Genomic DNA, 23,148 nt, shown 5'->3' on the forward strand with positions numbered 1-23,148 from the left:
AAAAAAAAAAAAAAAAAAAAAAAGAAAACACATTTCATTCCCATCTTAACTCCTCCTACTGAGCCGAACTTTGTAGACCCTTAACATCTGTCTCTGCTTCCACATCCCCACCTACTCCCTTGCAGCCCTGTGCTGTCTCAACAGGTTGAAAAAACCATCAGTTAATTTTCATGCATTTTGCACTGGTTATCCAGCAGACGGCAATCTTTTGCCTCAAAAAATCTGCAAAATGTCCTCTTACACTCCTACTATAGAATATTCTGGGACAAAAAAGAAAGGAGGAAGAGACCCAAGGAAGAGGAACATTAATATCCAAAAAGGGCTGCAGACTGAGAAGACAGGATCTGATAAGGGTTGTGTAAGGGAGAGGTCTTGGCAGACAGCATAAGTGAACAATTGAAGAAAAGAGAGGAAGAACAGGGAGTTCACTTAATGAGGGCAGGTTTTCCCTATGTGTGCCTGAGATGACATACCACATCATGGAATCCTGGGTAGTGGCTTTGGGAGAAATGTTCTAGACTCAAGAGTCCTGTAAAGCCCTGATCTCACCTTGCCCGCATTCTGATCCCAATTACATTGTGGTGATGACAGATGACCCAAATTGTCTGATAGCAGCTTTATTCCTTTGAAGTCTAAATTCGCCCCCTTCATCAGCACAGTGATGAAATTGGACTGACCCCTTACAGCAGATTAAATGAGGAAGATGAAATAAATCCCAGTTCATTTATATTTATGTTGACCTACCCACCCCTATACAGCAGTCTCTGTAATTCTATAGAGAGAAATTATTTCCATAGCCACTAAACCCAGATGAACTCCACAGAGTTATGAAAACTAAACATTGTAGTTCCTCTGTCAGACCAACACTGCTATAATTCAGTATTACCTATGCAAACTAGATTTATACTATAGTCAAAAATCTTATCACCTGTTAATTCTGCTCACCTGGTTGCTTTTATGTTTCACCACAAAATCAGGCATACTTTTTGCTTACATAATTATGCAAGCTATATAGCCTCTGGCCTAGCCCAGGTGAAATCCCTGTACCTTCCAAGAGTTTCTGCAGGCTGCTCCGCATCACATGGATGTTCTCAATGCCTATGAACCTGAAGCGAATGTTGGCATAGTTGTCTTCATTTTCATAACCCTTCCCAGCTGCTCGGTTGGCCATGGCATTTAACTGCAATATAGAGGACATAACAGAACAGATGGGGCAGATGATAAAAGAACATGGTTCATCAATCTCAATGCTTCATTCTAAACAGCTTTAAATCTTACCCACTTAAAAAGAAGTTAGATCACATAGGGCACATTCTGGGATGAAGAGAATCTCACTGGCATTTAGATCAGGTATCTTAAGTAACAGTAGTATAGGGAAAGAGAAGGAGATTTAGTGTTTTTATTTTATTATTAAAACTCTGCTTAAGAGATTGATTGAAGGATATGGCAGCTATGAGGATATCTGATCCGAAGAACTAAAATTATAATTTTGAGCTTCCTATCACAAACAACTGGGCTTTATACTGAGAAACATGTGAAAATTCAAAAATCCTTATTACTGAGAAGCTCTAGAAAGAAGTCTAAGAACTTCAGGGTCAATTAATTATAAACAGCTACTCTAGAAAAATGTCTAGAACATGACTGCATAAGATAAATGACTTTCATTCACTGATAAAATTGAAATGGAGATACCAAGAGCTGTTTTAACACTATATTCAGCTTGTGGTAATCAGAATACTTCGAGGTCATATGAAGAATGTTGGATGGGGTAGTGAGTAAATGAGACTTGCAGAGAGGAGACATTAATTCAAAAACTAGAAAGGGGCTTCCCTGGTGGCACAGTGGGTTGAGAATCCACCTGCCAATACAGGGGACACGGGTTCAATCCCTGGTCTGGGAGGATCCCACATGCCACGGAGCAACTAAGCCCGTGAGCCACAACTACTGAGCTGGCGTGCTGCAACTACTGAAGCCTGCATGCCTAGTGCCCGTGTTCCACAACAAGAGAAGCCACCGCAATGAGAAGCCCGCGCACCGCAATGAAGAGTAGCTCCCACTCGCTGCAACTAGAGAAAGCCCGTGCACAGCGATGAAGACCCAACACAGCAAAAAATAAATAAAATAAATAAATTTATATATAAAAAAACTAGAAAGCAGCCAAGATATCTTATATGATTATAACCATCTTAATAATTAAATGATTTTCTGTTGTCTGGGCCTATTTTCTAATCTCCCATTATTGTGCATTTCAGAAGGTAGGAGGAGAATGTATATGGATAGGGTGTCATTTTTGTACTAATAAAAAAAGAATGCCATTAAAAACGTCAAAAGCACAAACTATTCACATTAACACATGCAGGGAAGAAAAATCTACATGTCAACATATTCTATTTAGCATGCAGGATATTTGTTAAAGGGAGAAACATGATGTTAATTTTGATCGCTTATCACACAAAGAATGTCACTGAGCTTTCATTAAATTAATGACAAATCAGTGGGACACCTGAGGAGGTGTAAGCAACAGCAACGTAGTAACAAAAAAGTCTGTTATGACTGATGGATGCTTCAGTAAATGAAACAATAATTACGGCAGTCCCTACCCAGGTCTGGGCAGCAGTAGAAAGGCCAGCTACTACAGATAGCTAGCTACATCATACCAGTATACACTCTTTGGGAATAGGACTGGCATATCTGAGAAACTGCTACATATTAGTAGCCTAATGTTCAAGTAGGAAAGAACATATAATATTTACTGAGCCCCTAGTATGTATGTGCCAGACACTGTGCTAGATCCTTCACTTATATTATCTCATTTCATCCTCATGACAGCTCCTAAAGATAGGTACTATTATTATTCCCATAAGGAAACAAGTTCAGAGAGGTAAACCAATTTCAACCAGGATCATATGGATAAAAGCTGAAGGCAGGATCTGACCCCAGATTTGACTGACTCCTAAGAATGTAACTTTGTCACTACAATACAGTTTCTACTAAAAGTATATATCTAGCCATCCAGAAGAAGAGTGTTGCTAGATAGTTCTAGGCTCTCTGAGAGAGGAAAAAGGGACCTATTAAAATGGACTTTTTGGTCTTTCATTTGGCCAAAGGGCATCAATCCTTTAGTTTTTCAAAAGCTTGGTACTTCTCTTTATCATTTTAAGACTAATATGATGGAAGACACAGATTTGATTAAACTCTTTCTAATCCCAGAATGTCAAACGCAGTTATAGTTGAAGCAAGACAGAAAAGTTCTGAGAAACTGAAGGATGGTACCTGAGCAGAAAGGGAAATTTTTTTTTCTATTGAGCCCAGTCAATTATAGGTAGCCCTGCAGAACAGTCAGTGAGAGATCCCCAAAATGGGCAGACATCTGTCTAAGACCACTATCTGGTTTCAAGCACAACCAATTGCTTAACTCTGAAGTCACAACCACCTGGCTTAGGCTTAGAATATAAATCACTTACTTAGCAATCCCTAGTTAGCAATGAAACCTCCTAATCATCCACAGTCAACATATCAAAGTATAAGCAAAATTATTTCTTTCTGGGGCTGTTTGTGAAAAGAACAGCCTTTAAAAAAAGGAAATCTGTCCTTTACTTGCCTTGTGGGGCACAATTAATTCCTCTACGATCCCTTATTAAAGCTAGACAAAATGTTGAGGGTCAAGGAATTAATGCAGGAGTTTAGGTTGATCTGAGGACCCTCCTCTCTGTGACATTCACAGGCAGTGGCAAGACTAAGTTGTTCAAAGTACCTTCTCATAGTCTTGCTTGACAGTGACAGCTATGATAAAAGGAGTTCCAAATGGCTTACTCAAATGATTTTACACAGTTATGACATAATAAGCCCATATACACAAACCTAACTTTCCCATTAACACTGCAAAACTCAACATGTGGGGAAGGGGATTATAACATGAGTAAAGTAGGGGTATTAGAGAGGTCATTGATACATAGATACTTTTGGTCTTGTGTCTACAACATGCATAAACTGGCTCTCTGGGTTCGTCTGGCTAATAGCCTCTAGCAGGAGCTCATCATCTATGCAATGAGTATAAAATCCAGACAGAGGCTGGCTACAGTGGTAAAGGGCAGGCTGTAAGGAAAAAATATATCATTTGAGTGGTCCAATGTACAGGTGGTCAAAAATCCTCCTTGATCCCATATTCAGTGAGTAGAAGAAGAGGATGAGACAACTCAGGATAGTGAAATAAAAAGAAATGTAGCTCTGAAGCCCAGGCATTCCACTGACATTAGGCTCAGCCTCCTGCCTCCATCCCCACTCCAGCATGTGGGCTGTATTACCACAAACCGTTGCTCAGATAGTCTTTTTTTCTTCTACATGACTATGATTCCCAACCCAGTCTCGGCAAAACCAGACTTCAAGAAAATCACACCCTGAGTGTTTCCTTAATAAAATTCTATGTATTTTCAATATGTATTAGGCTAGTATTTACCGGAAACTTTCTTGCTTTTTATAGTCCCAGTAATATCATCCATATAAACCAGAGGCTCACAGTGACAGCAGAATTCAAAGACCTAGAGTCTCTTAAGAGAACAGGGTTCACTCGTTTCAGGAGTTAATGCCAAATCAGAGGGCTGGTTTGTTTCAAGCCATTTCAATAGGAAAACAACATAGCTATTTAGCAGATACATCTGGTAATAATTAGTTAGTGAACTGCATTACACTTTGGTGTGTTTTTTATAGAGTCTGCTTACTTTGATAGTTTGACACAAAGACACCCACTTGTATTACTGTACTTTTTAGCACTTGATAGTTGCCTACCTGAGAACTTGACTGTCTAATTCCAGATCTCAGAGAGACCACAAGAGGCAAGAACTATTATCCCTTCCTATGGAAGGGGACTCAAATAGAGAAGTCAAGCGAAATATTCCCTTACTAACTTAAATTGTATGAAAATAGTGAGAAAGAATCAAGGACATGTGTGTTCTAATGGGAAGCCACAGTGCCCAAATATCCTTTCATACAGCTGTTCCCTTTTATTCAACAACTTGCCATCAAGCAGGAGCCCATAGAGAAGAAAAGAAATAAATGAACGCACTACAAATGCCACTTAACATCTGCACAACACTTTAAAATTTACAAAGTACACATATATTTTTCTCTCATATTACACACTTAAAAACTCTCAGAACTACCAAAGTTCAGAGAAGTAACTTGCTTGAGGTCACATAGCTAGTTAGTGGCAATGGTATGACTTAAACTCAGGTCTTCTAGCACCAAGTTAAGTTCTCACGAGAGAAGTTTGCTCAACTCACATTGTTCTCTTTGTAGAGATAGGAAAGCATAGGCACACGTTCTTTACTTCTGAACTTCGAACTTCCAACCACCATTCCCAATGTAACAGATTTAGGAACCACTATTTCAGGAGGGTAGGTACTGCATATCTAAAACAAAATAAACTCAATTTTTTTAAACTCAATTTTTAAAAATATATTTTTACCTGCTAGCAACAGGTTAGAATAGCAATCACTCAAGAATTAGCTGTCTGTTATTTATCATCTAGAATCATCCATTCCTCAGAAATAAGAACAAACACCCTTGATGGGAGGACATTCAAGACGGCGGAGGAGTAAGACATGGAGATCACCATCCTCCCTAAAAATACATGAAAAATACATCTACATGTGGAACAACTCCTACAGAACATCTACTGAATGCTAGCAGAAGACCTCAGACTTCGCAAAAGGCAAGAAACTCCCCACTTACCAGGGTAGGGCAAAAGAAAAAAGAAGAAAAACAGAGACAAAAGAAAAGGGATGGGACCTGCACCTCTGGGAGGGAGCTGTGAAGGAGGAAAGTTTCCACGCACTGGGAAGCCCCTTCACTGGCAGAGACGAGGGTGGTCAGGGGGAAGCTTTGGAGCCACAGAGGAGAATGCAGCAATAGGGGTGTAGAGAGCAAAGCAGAGAGATTCTCACACAGAGGATCAGTGCCTACCAGCACTCACCAGCCTGAGAGGCTTGTCTGCTCATGTATTGGAGCAGGGGGGGACTGGGAGCTGAGGCTTGGACTTCGGAGTTAAGATCCCAGGGAAAGGACAGGGGTTGGCTGTGTGAACACAGCCTGAAGGGGGCTAGTGCAGCACAGCTAGCTGGCAGGGAGTCTGGGAGAGAGTATGGACCTGCCTAACAGGCAAGATACCATCGACTCAGTGTGCACAAGGAGAGGGGATTTGGAGCATCGCATAAATGAGCTCCAGAGATGGGCACGACTACGGCTATCAGCATGGACAACAGAGACGGGCATGAAACACTAAGGCTGCTGCTGCAGCCAACAAGAATCCTGTGTGCAAGCACAGGTCACTATCCACACCTCAACTCCCAGAAGCCTGGGCAGCATGCCACTGCTAGGGTCCCATGATCCAGAGACAACTTCCCCGGGAGAACACATGGCATGCCTCAGGCTGTTGCAATGTCACCTTGGCTTCTGCCGCTGCAGGCTCACCCCACATTCCATACCCCTCCCTCCCCACAGACTGAGTGATCCAAGGCAACCTAATCAACCACTCCTTGAACACCCTCCTGTCTGGGCAAGGACCAGACGCCAGACGGGGACCTACATGCAGAGATGGGACCAAATCCAAAGCTGAACCCCAGGAGATTTGTGAAGGCCCAATGGAGCATCAATAGGTGAGAGCTCTCCCAGAGACTTCTAACTCAATGCTAAGACCCAGCTCCATTCAACAACCAGCAAGGTCCAGTGATGGACACCCCATGACAAACAACAGCAAGACAGGAACACAACACGATCCATTAGCAGAGAGGCTGCATAAAATCATAATAAGGTCACAGACACCCCAAAACACACCACCAGATGTGGTCCTACCCACAAGAAAGACAAGATACAGCCTCATCCATCAGAACACAGACACCAGTACACTCCACCAGGAAGCCTACACAATGCACTGAAACAACCTTACTGACTGGGGGAAGACACCAAAAGCAACAGGAACTACGAACCTGCAGCCTGCGAAAAGGAGAACCCAAACACAGTAAGTTAAACAAAATGAGAAGACAGAGAAATATGCAGCAGACTCTGGGAAACTTCTGGAGAAGTGGATTAAATAGCAACAATCAACTTGATGTACCCTGCATATCTGGAATACCTGAATAGACAATGAATCATCCCAAAATTGAGGTACTGGACTTTGGGAGCAACTGTAGACTTGGGGTTTTTGCTGTATGTAACTGACTAGTTTCTGATTTTAGGTTTATCTTCGTACAGCTTTCAGCACTTGTTATAAGTGGTGGCTTTGTTTATTGGTTTCATTGCACTCTTCTTTTCTTATTTAATTACATTAACATTTTTTTTAATTTTAATATTTTTTATTTTAATAACTTTTTATTTTATTTTATTTATCTTTTCTTTCTTTTTTTTTCTCCCTTTTCTTCTGAGACGTGTGGCTGACTGGGTCTTGGTGCTCCAGCCGGGTGTCAGGCCTGAGTCTCTGAAGTGGGAGAGCCGAGTTCAGGACGTTGGACCACCAGAGACCTCCCGGCCCAATGGAGCATCAATAGGTGAGAGCTCTCCCAGAGACTTCTAACTCAATGCTAAGACCCAGCTCCATTCAACAACCAGCAAGGTCCAGTGATGGACACCCCATGACAAACAACAGCAAGACAGGAACACAACACGATCCATTAGCAGAGAGGCTGCATAAAATCATAATAAGGTCACAGACACCCCAAAACACACCACCAGATGTGGTCCTACCCACAAGAAAGACAAGATACAGCCTCATCCATCAGAACACAGACACCAGTACACTCCACCAGGAAGCCTACACAATGCACTGAAACAACCTTACTGACTGGGGGAAGACACCAAAAGCAACAGGAACTACGAACCTGCAGCCTGCGAAAAGGAGAACCCAAACACAGTAAGTTAAACAAAATGAGAAGACAGAGAAATATGCAGCAGATGAACGAGCAAGGTAAAAACCTACTAGACTAAACAAATGAAGAGGAAATAGGTAGTCTAACTGAAAAAGTATTCAGAGTAATGATAGTAAAAATGATCCAAAATCTTTGAAATAGAATGGAGAAAATAAAAGAAACATTTAACCTAGAAGAACTAAAGAGCAAACAATGGGGAACCACACAATAAATGAAATAAAAAATTCTATACAAGGAATCAACAGCAAATTAACTGAAGCAGAAGAACGGATAACTGACCTGGAAGAGGAAATAGTGGAAATAACTACCGCAGAGAAGAATAAAGAAAAAAGAATGAAAAGAATTCATGACAGTCTCAGAGACTTCTGGGACAACATTAAACACACCAACATTTGAATTACAGGGGTTCCAGAAGAAGAAGAGAAAAAGAAACAAACTGACAAAATATTTGAAGTGATTATTGTTGAAAATTTCCCTAATATGGGAATGGAAATAGTCAATCAATTCCAGGAAGCACAGAGTCCCATACAGGATAAATCCAAGAAGAAACACGCCAGGACATATATTAATCAAACTATCAAAAATTAAATACAAAGAAAAAATATTAAAAGCAGCAAGGGAAAAGCAACAAATAACATAAAAGGGAATCCCCATAAGGTTAACCACTGATATTTAGCAGAAACTCTGTAAGCAAGATGGGAGTGGCAGGACACATTTAAAGTGATAAAACGAAAAACCTACAACCAAGATTACTCTTAATCAGCAACGATCTCATTCAGATTCAACAGAGAAATTAAAATCTTTACACACAAGCAAATGCAAAGAGAATTCAGCACCACCCAACCAGCTTCACAACAAATGCTAAAGGAACTTCTCTACACAGGACAAAAAAGGAAAGGAAAAGACCTACAAAAACAAATACAAAGCAATTAAGAAAATGGTAATAGGAGCATACACATTGATCATTACTTTAAATGTAAATGGATTCAATACTCCAACCAAATACACAGATTGGCTGAATGGATACAAAAACAGGACCTGGATATATACTGTCCAGAAGAGACCCACCTCAGACCTAGGGATACATACAGATTGAAAGTGAACAGATGGAAAAAGATATTCCATGCAAATGGAAATAAAAGAAAGCTAGAGTAGTAATTCTCATATCAAACAAAATAGACTTTAAAATAAACACTATTACAACAGACAAGAAGGACACCACATAATGATCAAGGAATCAATCCAAGAAGAAGATATAACAATTGTAAATATTTATGCAGCCAATGTAGGAGTACATCAATACATAGGGTAAATGCTAACAGGCATAAAAGGGGAAATCAATAGTTACACAATAATAACAGGGCACTTTAACACCCCAGTTTCACCAATGGACAGATCGTCCAAAATGAAAATAAATAAGAAAACACAAGCTTGAAATGACACATTGAAAAAAGATGAACTTAATTGAAACTTATCAGACATTCCATACAAAAACAAGAGAATACACTTTCTTCTCAAGTGCTCATGGAACATTGTCCAGGATAGATGATATCATGGGTCACAAATCAAGCCTTGGTAAATTTAAGAAAATTGAAATTGTATCAAGTATCTTTCCTGACCACAACGCTATAAAACTAGATATCAATTACAGGAAAAAGAAAACATAAAAACACAAACACATGGAGGATAAACAGTATGTTACTAACTAACAAAGAGATCACTAAAGAAATCACAGAGGTAATCAAAAAATACCTAGAAACAAATGACAATGAAAACACAATGAACAAAAACCTATGGGATGCAGCAAAAGCAGTTCCAAGAGGGAAGATTATAGCAATAGAATCTTACCTCAAGAAACAAGAAACATCTCAAATGAACAGCCTAAACGTACACCTAAAGCAATTAGAAAAAGAAGAACCAACAAAACCCAAGGTTACCAGAAGGAAAGAAAACATAAAAATCAGATCAGAAATAAATGAAAAAGAAATGAAGGGAACAATAGCAAAGATCAATAAAACTAAAAGCTGGTTCTTTGAGAAGATAAACAAAATTGATAGCCATTAGCCAACCTCATCAAGAAAAAAAAAGAGAAGACTCAAATCAACAGAATTACAAATGAAGAAGGAGAAGTAACAACTGACACTGCAGAAATACAAAGGATCAGGAGAGATTACTACAAGAAACTCTATGTCAATAAAATGGACAGCCTGGAAGAAACGGACAGATTCTTAGAAAAGCACAACCTTCTGAGACTGAACCAAGAAGAAATAGAATATATAAATAAGCCAGACACAAGCACTGAAATTGAAACTGTGACTAAGAATCTTCCAAGAAACAAAAGCCAAGGACCAGATGGCTTCACAGGCGAATTCTAGCAAACATTCAGAGAAGAGCTAACATGTATCTTTCTCAAACTCTTCCAAAATATAGTAGAGGGAGGAATACTCCCAAACTCATTCCACAAGGCCACCATCACCCTGATAAAAAAAAAACAGACAAAGATGGCACAAAAACAGAAAACTACAGGTCAATATCACTGATGAATATAGATGCAAAAATCCTCAACAAAATACTAGCAAATAGAATCCAACAGCACATTAAAGGGATCATACACCATGATCAAGTGGAGTTTATCCAAGGGATGCAAGGATTCTTCAATATACGCAAATCAATCAATGTGATACACCATATTAACAAACTGAAGGATAAGAACCATATGATAATCTCAATAGATGCAGAAAAAGCTTTTGACAAAATTCAACACCCATTCATGATAAAAACTGTCCAGAAAGTAGGCATACATGGAACGTATCTCAATATAATAGAAGCCATATATGAAAAACCCACAGCCAACATTGTTCTCAATGGTGAAAAAATGAAACCATTTCCTCTAAGATGAGGAGGAAGACAAGGTTGCCCACATGAAACACTATTATTCTACATAGTTTCAGAAGTTTTAGTGACAGAAACGAGAGAAGAAAAGAAATAAAAGGAATCCAAATCAGAAAGGAAGTAAAACTTTCACTGTTAGCAGATGACATGACACTATATATAGAGAATCCTAAATATGCTACAAAAAACTACTAGAGCTAATCAATGAATTTGGTGAAGTAGCAGGATACAAAATTAATGCACAGAAATCTCTTGCATTCCTATACACTAGTGATGAAAAATCTGAAAGAGAAATTAAGGAAACACTCCCATTTATCATTGCAACAAAAAGAATAAAATATCTAGGAATAAACCTACTCAAGGAGACAAAAGACTTATATGCAGAAAACTATAAGACAGTGATAAAAGAAACTAAAGATGATACAAATAGATGGAGAGATACACCATGTTCTTGGATTGGAAGAATCAACATTGTGAAAATGACTCTACTACCCAAAGCAATCTACAGATTCAATGCAATTGCTATCAAACTACCAGTGACATTTTTCACTGCACAATTTGCATGGAAACACAAAAGACCCCAAATAGCCAAAGCAATCTTGAGAAAGGAACACAGAGCTGGAGGATTCAGGCTCCCTGACTTCAGACTATACTACAAAGCTAGAGTAATCAAGACACTATGGGACTGTCACAAAAAACAGAAATATAGGTCAAAGGACCAGGATAGAAAGCACAGAGATAAACCCACCTACATATGGTCACCTTATCTTTGAAAAAGGAGGCAAGAATATAAAATGGAAAAAAGACAGCCTCTTCAATAAGTGGTGCTGGGAAAACTAGACAGCTACATGTAAAAGAATGAAATTAGAACACTTCCTAACATCATACACAAAAATAAAGTCGAAATGGATTAAAGCCCTAAATGTAAGACCAGACACTATAAAACTCTTAGAGGAAAACATAGGCAGAACACTCTATGACATAAATCACAGCAAGATCCTTTTTGACTCACCTCCTAGAGAAATGGAAATAAAAATAAACAAATGGGACCTAATGAAACATAAAATCTTTTGCACAGCAAAGGAAACCATAAACGAGACCAAAAGACAACCCTCAGAATGGGAGAAAATATTTGCAAAGGAAGAAAATGACAAAGGATTAATCTCCAAAGTTTACAAGCAGCTCATGCAACTGAATATCAATAAAACAAAGAACTCAATCCAAAAACGGGCAGAAGACCTAAACAGACATTTATCTAAGGAAGATGTACAGATTGCCAACAAACACATGAAAGAATGCTCAACATCACTAATCATTAGAGAAATGCAAATCAAAACTACAATGAGGTATCACCTCACACCAATCAGAATGGCCAGCATCAAAAAATCTACAAACAATAAATGCTGGAGAGGGTGTGGAGTAAAGGCAACCCTCTTGCACTGTTGGTGAGAATGTAAATTGACAGAGCCACTATGGAGAACAATATGGAGGTTCCTTAAAAGTCTAAAAATAGAACTACCATACGACCAAGCAATCCCACTACTGGGCATATACCCTGAGAAAACCGTAATTCAGAAGGAGCCATGTACACCAATGTTCATTGCAGCTCTATATACAATAGCCAGGACATGGAAGCAACCTAAATGTCCATCAACATATGAATGGATAAAGAAGATGTGGCACATATATACAATAGAATAATATTCAGCCATAAAAAGAAACGCAATTGAGTTATTTGTAATGAGGTGGATGGACCTAGAGTCTGTCATACAGAGTGAAGTAAGTCAGAAAGAGAAAAATAAATATGCTAACAGATATTTATGGAATTTTAAAGGAAAAAAAAGGTCTGAAGAACCTAAGGGTAGCACAGGAATAAACACACAGACATAGAGAATTGACGTGAGGACATGGGGAGGGGTAAGGGTAAGCTGGGACGAAGTGAGAGTGGCATGGACATATATACTCTACAAAATATAGCCAGTGGGAAGCACACGCATAGCAGAGGGAGATCAGCTTGGTGCTTTGTGACCACCTAGAAGGGTGGGATAGGGAGGGTGGGAGGGAGACACAAGAGAGAGGGGATATAGGGATATATGTATACATATAGCTGATTTACTCTGTTACTCAGCAGAAAGTAACACAACGTTGTAAAGTATTTATACTCCAATAAAGATGTTAAAAAAATATCCTTGATGTAAAAAGCTTTTCCAAGTATGCTATTATTTTCTAGAAAGGAAGATGTTGAGATATATAAGAACAAAATGTACCTTTACTATAACTTTATAGGTAGAAATGAATGTATAATCTACCCTGAAATTCCTACACTTGCCTAACCAAGAAAACAATGTATATTATAAGCAAGTAAATTAAGATAAATAGACTCAAATGCAAGCCAGACAGGTAAAGAAGGGGGAAACATGATTTATCCTTTCTTAAAATGCCTACTAGGTTCGTAATATGCACATCTTGAGGACCTTTAAAATCCTAGTCAGGGTAGAAGTGTCAACATTTTAGGTAGGACTTACTCTATAAGACTGATAAACTATCTCTAATTTATCATCCTTTAGTGGTATCCAAAATATATCGTTCCTAAGAGACAGTTACAAAATATTATAATGGCACAGACCTGATATTAGCATATTAATTCTAATCACTCCTCTAAGAATGGATCAAACAAATTAAAAAATGAATATGCAAAAGAAGTCCAAGTCAGTATTTAGTGGATATTCAAAGTGTAATTACTGGAGAAGGACCTTCAAGATGACAAGGAGTATGACATGGAGATCACCTTCCTCCCCACAAGTACATCAAAAATACATCTACATGTGGAAAAACTCCTACAGTACACCTACTGAAGGCTGGTAAAAGACCTCAGACTTCCCAAAAGGCAAGAAACTCCCCATGCACCTAGTTATGTGGTTGACAGGATCTTGGTGCTCCGGCCAGGTGCCAGGATTGAGTGTCTGAGGTGGGAGAGCCGAGTTCAGGACACTGGACCACCAGAGTCATCCTGGCCCCACAAAATATCAATCAGCGAGAGCTCTCCCAGAGACCTCCATCTCAATGCTAAGACTCAAACCCACTCAACGACCAGCAAGCTCCAATGCTGGACACCCCATGCCAAACAACTAGCAAGATAGGAACACAGCCCCACCTATTAGCAGAGAGGCTGCCTAAAATCATAATAAGGTCACAGACATGTCAAAGCACACAACTGGATGCTGTCCTTCCCACCAGAAAGACAAGGTCCAGCCTCATGCATCAGAACACAGGCACCAGCCCCTCTACCAGGCAGCCTACAAAAACCACTGAACCAACATTACCCAATGGGGGAAGACACCAAAAACAACACGAACTACAAACCAGCAGCCTGCAAAAAGAGGATGCCAAAAACAGTTAGTTCAGCAAAATGAGAAGAGAAAGAAATATGCAGTAGATGAAGGAACAAGGCAAAGACCCACCAGACCAAACAAATGAAGAGGAAATAGGCAGTCTACCTGAAAAACTATTCAGAGTAATGATAGTAAAGATGATCCAAAACCTTGGAAACAGAATGGAGAAAATAAAAGAAACGTTTAACATAGAATAACTCAAGAGCAAACAATGATGACCAACATGATAAATGAAATAAAAAAATCTCTAGAGGGAATCAATAGGAGAACAACTGAGGCAGAAGAGTGGATAAGTGACCTGGAAGATAAAAATGTGGAAATAACTACTACAGAGCAGAATACAGAAAAAGGAATGAAGAGAATTGATGGCAGTCTCAGAGACTTCTGGGAAAACATTAAGCACACCAACATTCAAATTATAGGGGTTTCAGAAGAAAAAGAGAAAAAGAAAGAGAGTGAGAAAATATTTGAAGAGATGTTAGTTGAAAACTTCCCTAATACGGGAAAGGAAATAGTCAATCAAGTGTAGGAAATGCAGAGTCCCATACAGGATAAATCCAAGGAGAAACATGCCAAGATACGTATTAATCAAACTATCAAGAATGAAATACAAACAAAAAGTGTTAAAAGCAGTAAGGGAAAAGCAGCAAATTATATACAAGGGAATTCCCATAAGGTTAACAGCTGATCTTTCAGCAGAAACTCTGCAAGCCAGAAGGAAGTGGCAGGACATATTTAAAAGGATGAAAGGGAAAAACCTACAAACAAGATTACTCTACCCAGCAAGGATCTCATTCACGTTCGATGGAGAAATTAAAATCTTTACACACAAGCAAAAGCTAAGAGAATTCAGCACCACCAAACCAACTTCACAGCAAATGCTAAAGGAACTTCTCTACGCAGAAAAGACAAGAGAAGGAAAACACCTACGATAACAAATCCAAAGCAATTAAGAAATGGTAAGAGGAACATAAATATCGATCAATACTTTAAACAAAAATGGATTAAATGCTCCAACCAAAAGACACAGATTGGCTGAATGGGTACAAAAACAGGACACGTATATATCCTGTCAACAAGAGACCCACTTCAGACCTAGGGACACACACAGACTGAAAGTGAGAGGATGGAAAAAAATATTCCATGCAAATGGAAATCGAAAGCTGGAATAGAAATTCTCATATCATACAAAATAGATTTTAAAATAAACACTATTACAACAAAGAAGGATACTACATAATGATCAAATAATCAATCCTACAAAAAGATATAACAATTGCAAATATTCATTAGGCCAACATAGGAGCACGTCAATGTATAAGGCAAATGCTTACAGCCTTAAAAGGGGAAATTGATAGTTACACAATAATAATAGAGGACTTTAACACCTCACTCTCATCAATGGAGATATTATTCAAAATGAAAATAAATAAGGAAACACAAGATTTTAATGGTACATTAAGCAAGATGCACTTAATTCATATTTATAGGACATTCCATCCAAAAACAAGAGAATACACTTTCTTCTCAAGTGCTCAATGAACATTCTCCAGGATGAATCCTATCTTGAGTCACAATTCAAGCCTTGGTAAATTTAAGAAAACTGAAATCGTATCAACTATCTTTTTTGACCACAACTATGATATCTCTAGCTATGAGACTGGATATCAATTACAGGAAAAAAAACTGTAAAAAACACAAACACATGGAGGATAAACAATGTGCTACTAAATAACCAAGAGATCATTGAAGATATCAAAGAGGAGATCGAAAAATATCTAGATACTAATGACAATGAAAACACGATGATCCAAAACCTATGGGATGCAGCAAAAGCTGTTATAAGAGGGAAGTTTATAGCTATACAATCCTACTTCAAGAAACAAGAAAATTCTCAAAAACACAACCTAACATTCCACCTAAAGCAATTAGAGAAAGAAAAACAAAAGAAACCCAAAGTTAGCAGAAAGAAAGAAACCATAAAATAAGGTCAGAATAACTGAAAAAGAAAAGAAGAATATGATAGCAAAGATCAATGAAACTAAAAGCTGGTTCTTTGAGAAGATAAACAAAATTGATAAACCATTAGCCACACTCACCAAGAAAAGGAGTGAGAAGGCTCAAATCAACAGAATTACAAATGAAAAAAAGTAACAACTGACACTGCAGAATTACAAAGGATCATGAGAAATTACTACAAGCAACTATATGCCAATAAAATACACAACCTGGAAGAAATGGACAAATTCTTAGAAAACACAAACTTCTGATACTGAACCAGGAAGAAACAGAAAATATAAACAGATGAATCAGAAGCACTGAAATTGAAACTGTGATTAAAAATCTTTCAGCAAAAAAGCCCACAACCGGATGGCTTCACAGGCGAATTATATCAAACATTTAGAGAAGAGGTGACACCTATCCTTCTCAAAGTCTTCCAAAATATAGCAGAGGGAGGAACACTCCCAAACTCATTCTACGAGGCCACCATCACCCTGATACCAAAACAAGACAAAGATGTCACAAAGAAAGAAAACTACAGGCAAATATAACTGATGAACACAGATGCAAAAATCCTCAACAAAATACTAGCAAACAGAATCCAACAGGACATTAAAAGGACCATACACCATGATCAAGTGGGGTTTATACAAGGAATGCAAGGATTCTTCAGTATATGCAAATAAATCAATGTGATATACCATATTAACAAGCTGAAGGCTAAAAACCATATGACCATTTCAAAAGATGCAGAAAAAGCTTTTGACAAAATTCAACACCGATTTATGATAAAAGGCCTCCAGAAAGTAGACATAAAGGGAAGTTACCTCAACATAATAAAGGCCATATATGACAAACCCACAGACAACACTGTTCTCAATGGTGAAACTGAAACAATTTCCACAAAGATCAGAAACAAGACAACTTTGCCCACTCTCACCACTATTATTCAGTATAGTTTTGGAAGGTTTAGCCACAGCAATTTAGAGAAGGAAAAGAAGTAAAAGGAATTCAAATTGGAAAAGAATTAAAACTGTCACTGTTTGCAGATGACATGATACTATTCATAGAGAATCCTAAAGATGCCACCAGAAAACTACTAGAGCTAATCAATGGATTTGGTAAAGTAGCAGGATACAAAATTAATGCACAGAAATCTCTTGCACCCCTATACACTAATGATGAACAATCTGAAGATAAACTAAGGAAACACTCCCCTTTACCATTGCAACAAAAAGAATAAAATACCTAGGAATAAACCTACCTAAGGAGACAAAAGACCTGTATGCAGAAAACTATAAGATACTGATAAAAGAACTAAAATATGATACAGTTGGAGAGATATACCATGTTCTTGGATGGGAAGAATCAACACTGTGAAAATGACTATACTACCCAAAGCCATCTACAGATTCAATGCAATCCCCATCAAACTACCAATGGCATTTTTCACAGAAGTAGAACAAAAAATTTCACAATTTGTATGGAAACACAAAAGACCCTGAACAGCCAAAGCAATCTTGGGAAGGAAAAATGGAGCTGAAGGAATCAGGCTCCCTGGCTTCAGGCTATACTGCAAAGCTACAGTAATCAAGACAGTATGGTACTGGCAGAGGAACAGAAATAGAGATCAATGGAACAGGATAGAAATCCCAGAGATAAACCCACACACATTTGGTCACCTTATCGTTGATAAAGGAGGCATGAATATACAAAGGAGAACATACAGGATCTTCAATATGTTGTGCTCGGAAAACTGGACAGCTACACGTAAAAGAATGAAATTAGATCACTCCATGACACCATACACAAAAATAAACTCAAAATGCATTAAATACCTAAATGTATGTCCAGACACTATAAAACTCTTACAGTAAAACAGACAGAATACTCTATGACATAAATCACAGCAACATCCTTTTTGATCCACCTCCTAATGAAATGGAATTAAAAACAAAAATAAACAAATGGGACCTAATGAAATGCAAAAGCTTTTACACAGCAAAGTAAACCATAAACAAGATGAAAAGAACCCTCAGAATGGAAGAAAATATTTGCAAATGGAGCAACTGACAAAGGATTAATCTCCAAAATATATAAGCAGCTCATGCAGCTCAATATCAAACAAACAAACAACCCAATCCAAAAATAGGCAGAAGACCTAAATAGACATTTTCTAAAGAATATATACAGATTGCCAACTAACACTTGAAAGGATGCTCAACATCACTAATTGTTAGAGTAATGCAACTCAAAACTGTAATGAGGTATCCCCTCACACCAGTCAGAATGGCCATCATCAAAAAATTTACAAACAATAACTGCTGGAGAGGGTGTGGAGAAAAGGGAACCCTCTTGCACTGTTGGTGGGAATCCAAATTGATACAGCCACTATGGTGAACAGTATGGAGGTCCCTTAAAAATCTAAAAATAGAACTACCATACGATGCAGCACTTCTGAGCATGTACCCTGAGAAACCCTTAATTCAAAAAGAGTCATATACCACAATGTTCATTGCAGCTCTATTTACAATAGCCCAGACACAGAAGCAACCTAAGTGTCCATCGACAGAGGAATGGATACAGAAGATGTGGCACATATATACAATGGAATATTACTCAGCCATAAAAATTAATGAAAACCACCAGGAGGGTGAATGTTAAGCTGGGTTGAAATGAGAGAGTGGCATGGACTTACATATACTCCCAAATGTAAAACTGATTACATTTGATTACATTGATTACACATAGCATACATATGCTATGTGGGAAGCAGCCGCATAGCACAGGGAGATCAGCTTGTGCTTTGTGACCACCTAGAGGGGTGGTATAGGGAGAATGGAAGGGAGATGCAAGAGGGAGGAGATATGGGGATATATGTATAAGTATAGCTGATTCACTTTGTTATAAAGCAGAAACTAACACACCATTGTAAAGCAATTATACTCCAATAAAGATATTAAAAGAAAACAAAACTGAAATACCAGAAAGTCATTAAATTTACTGTCTTTTTATGATAGTAAAAAGCTGGAAATGAAGATTCAACAATTCAGAAATACCACTTAAACTCCCTATGCAGAAAAGTTATCATAGCAGGCCTGACTGCTGTCCTTGGAAAGGCCAACTTGCAAGGTTGCCCCTTGGCTGATGCCTGTGAGCTTGAATTTTGGAAAGGTTCCCTCCATTGCATAACTGATAAAAGTGACTCACTGTGCCTAAACTGTACAAACAATTTGGCTTATGCTAAATACTTGCTTTCCTTGTGAGCATCTAGAACTTTGGTATACACCAAGCAGAGTCCTTATGTGACCAGCCTCCAATAAAAATCTTGGCACTGATTCTCCAATGAGCTTCTCTAATAAACAACACTTTTCACATGTTGTCACAAGTTGTTGCTAGAGGAGTTAAAGCATGTCCTATGTGACTCCACTGGGAGAGGACTCTGAAGCTTGTGCCTGGTTTTCTCCAGACATCACCCCTTTTCCCTTTGCTGATTTTGCTTTCTATCCTTTCACTGTAATAAATCACACTCACAAGTATGACTATATGCCAGGTCCTGAGAGTCCTCCTACTGAATCAATGCGCTTGAGGGATGGTCTTGGGGACCTCCAATACATTCCCAAACTTCTATATTTGGCTCAGAGCTCTTTCTTGAGACCTAGACTCAAATGCTTGATATCAAATACCTGATATGTCTTTAATCACCTTGTATTCAATCTAAAACTGAAGACACTGTCTGTCCTAATTCTTGTGCTGCTTGCTAACATATCCATAACCACTTGGGTCACCTAAGCCAGAAACCAGGAAACCTGGGATGCATACTAAACTTCTCCCTCTTTCTCCCAACCACATTAATGTGTCACCAGGTTCTTTTAATTCTACCACCTAAATATCTCTTAAAACCATCTCCTCCTCTCCATCCACAGTCATTGCCTTAGTTCAGGTTCTCATCACTTCTCATATCATTCTCCTGCATTCTTAGCTCCAGCAAACCAATTCTCCATACCAAAACCAATGTCATCTTTCTAAAATAAAAATATACTTACAGCCCTTTCCAGCTTAAATTAAATACTCTTGTGGTTGCTCTCTTCAGGATAATGTTCAAATTCTTCAGTCTAGCCACGAAGCCTTTCATGATCTGAGTTCACTTACTGACCTCTTTCCTTCTCTCCCTGCGTAAGTTAGGATAGAATTCCTTCTCCAGGCTATTACCCAATGAATAAGGCTGTTTCTGGCTTCCCAGTCTGATTTCCATATTCTTCATCTATGCTCCCTATGCTTTAGACTATGAGAACTCTGACTCGGTGTTTTGAGTGCACTAGTTATTTAATAAAAGCTTGTTGAATTGCTGAATGTTGAATGAAAAGGAGAGATCATGAGTTTTTTTTTCCCTTTTTTAAAAAAATTGTTTGCTGGTATTATTCTGTTTTAATTAAATGAACCAAAAGAAAGTAACAATGAAAAAATTACCTCATAGTTTCTGTTGGCGTCTGTTATGGTCCAGTACCTGTTGGGAAGTCCCATACGTCCAAAGTCTGATATTGGGTCAATCAGCTTCAATCCATTTTCCCTCATCTCTTTTGAGGATTTTGGATTGTAAGAAAAAGCATACAGATATTCATGTAATTCTAGAGAAGAAAGATAGGCATGAAAACAAAGTAATAATGAGTGAAACTTAATACCAAATAGTGCAAAAAAGCCTAGATTTTCTTCTCTCTAAGGGAATGTTTGTCAACAGCCCCTGAAAAGGACAGTAGTTTGTGTACAAGGTTGCTTTTATTTGTATACAAGGCATAAGAACTGAAATATTGCTTCAGAGTCTTCTTTTAAAAATATTTAAATTTATATGATACCAATACAAAGCAGGAACATTCTGCCTGGTTTCCTGTGAATTGTTGGATAATGACTGAACTCAAGCTTCCAGGTTTCACATGCTAAGAAAGTGGTCCTTACCATAAGTTTTTAACAGAACTTCAATGTCCCAATTGCACTGTTTGTTGTAACATACTGCAAAACATTAACAGTGTTCTTGCATTCTACTCTTCAGGTCAATACCTGATTCTGGCTGATAAATGGCCATTTCTTCTCTTCTTCCGGTCAACCCCACTTCCTCCCTTCACAAAGTTCAACACGTAATCAATAACTCATTTGACCAACTTATGTGGCAGTAACTTTTCCAGAGATGGATGGAGTCTTCCAGAGCCTTTTACAAAGTGTTGGGCCAGCTAACAGATAGCCTCTGTCAATAGAGCACCAGCGAATTCTGAGAAATTGTTCTAGGAAAAGGGTAGAAGAAAATGGGGAGGGAAATGTAATTTTAATCCACAGACTAGGACATTAGTCCACAGACTAAAATCAGAGGAAGCTGATGGGTTAGCAACCTGGAGTTGGGGCTGGAAGATGAGAGGGTGAGGCTGGAGGAAGCAGGGATAACTGCATTAAGGACTCTGATAAACTTCCCTAGTTTGCTAGCTGGAACTAAAAGTAGGGGTAGGAACAATAGGCCAAACATAAAGCTTGCAGGACAACAGTAAACAAATTTCACTCCAAAGCAGTCTTACTTCCTGAAGTGTTGAAAAATTTACAAGTTGATACTTAAGAGGAAAGAGGGAAAGTGAAGGAAATAACAGCTGTTAAACATCTACTATATACCAAGTACAGAGTAAAAATGCACACATGCATTTAAACCTCAAAACAACCACCACAGGGACCTTATACTATCATTATTTTTACAGGTAAGGAAGCTGAGTTCAAAGGTTATGTATCTTGTCCAAATATCATGGAACTGTAAGAGGCAAAACCCAGATTCAAACTCTGCTCTATTTAACTCCATAACCAATGATCTTTCCATTATGCCATTCTGGGAGAAAAATTACAATGGTTTTAGATAAAAAATACTATCATAACGACCTGGCTGAGAAAGCTTTAACAGTGAAATGTAAACCTCATGGCACACAACGTCAGATTCTAAAACAAAGTGGGCCACCTGGAAGTTTTTACAGCGGAGGATCAGGGGACAACCCAGGCTAGTGATGGACAACTTCTCCACAGTGGCAATATGATGCAGTGCAATCTACAAAACAGAAAAGAACCAAAATAATTCACAGACATGCACTAGATCTATCACTCTCAGTGTGCCTGACTCTCAGTAACGGTAACAGCATGGCCAGAGATGTGATCACATCTACAGCCTACAACCATCCTTTGTATGGTACAACTGGGTTTCTTTTAAACAGAAGTAAATAGTGGTAAAGCAATGAAAAGCAAATTACGATATTATAAAACTTACTTCTCCTTAGGGATATAAGGTTAAGAGATTTACGGGGCAATTGTGGTGAACTGGCTCAGAACAAATGGCTTCTAGCATGCTGTGGTGGAGTTTAAAAATCATAGTAGAATGATTGTCAGAGAGGAAAATAGAACTTCATTTTGTTCTAACAAATTACTAATTTAAATGATTAATAATTGGTATTGTGCTTTACTGCTCATGAGGTAGTCCATAATCATTAACTATTTAATCCCTGTAACAACACTTTTGACGTATAATCATCCCATTTCAGGAATGAAGAAACGAAAGCTCTGAGAAGTGAACTCTTCATCAGAGGCCACACAGCCAAAAAGTGGCACAAACAGGATTTGAACCATGGCAGTCTAACTTTGTTCAGGATTATTTCTCTAGAAATTCTAAACTCTAGTCCTGGAATTAGGATTTAACTAGAAATATTACAGGGAAAATTTCTCTTCCACATTTTAGACTCTAGTGACAGTAAAGCAAAGAATGAAATGGGGGAAATTTTTACCTAAGTGACTAAGGGAATGAGTGGAGACTGTAAGACTAAGGACTAAAGGAACTATACATAAGCACCGTACTGCAGTTAATAAAGTTGTTTCCCATGGGAATACAGGTTAATAATTCAGATTTTTTTTAAAAATGAAGGATTATT

General features: G+C 38.3%; 1 protein-coding gene across 1 annotated transcript in view; it reads right to left on the bottom strand.

The window, feature by feature from the left end:
• Positions 1-23,148, bottom strand: part of LOC112398090 (myotubularin-related protein 8-like) — a gene marked incomplete at both ends in the record, with an annotated part of 25,980 nt that overhangs the window by 700 nt on the left and 2,132 nt on the right. Inside the window, 5 exons of the mRNA XM_024742484.1 lie at positions 1,048-1,180; positions 3,961-4,095; positions 5,280-5,408; positions 20,675-20,832; positions 22,115-22,277. Of these exons, the coding sequence (XP_024598252.1) occupies positions 1,048-1,180; positions 3,961-4,095; positions 5,280-5,408; positions 20,675-20,832; positions 22,115-22,277 (718 nt within the window). The remainder of the gene's footprint in view (positions 1-1,047; positions 1,181-3,960; positions 4,096-5,279; positions 5,409-20,674; positions 20,833-22,114; positions 22,278-23,148) is intronic.

The sequence above is a fragment of the Neophocaena asiaeorientalis genome, unplaced genomic scaffold (genome assembly GCF_003031525.2).
Source record: "Neophocaena asiaeorientalis asiaeorientalis breed wild unplaced genomic scaffold, Neophocaena_asiaeorientalis_V1.1 scaffold1309, whole genome shotgun sequence".
In the NCBI taxonomy this organism is placed as follows: domain Eukaryota; kingdom Metazoa; phylum Chordata; class Mammalia; order Artiodactyla; family Phocoenidae; genus Neophocaena; species Neophocaena asiaeorientalis.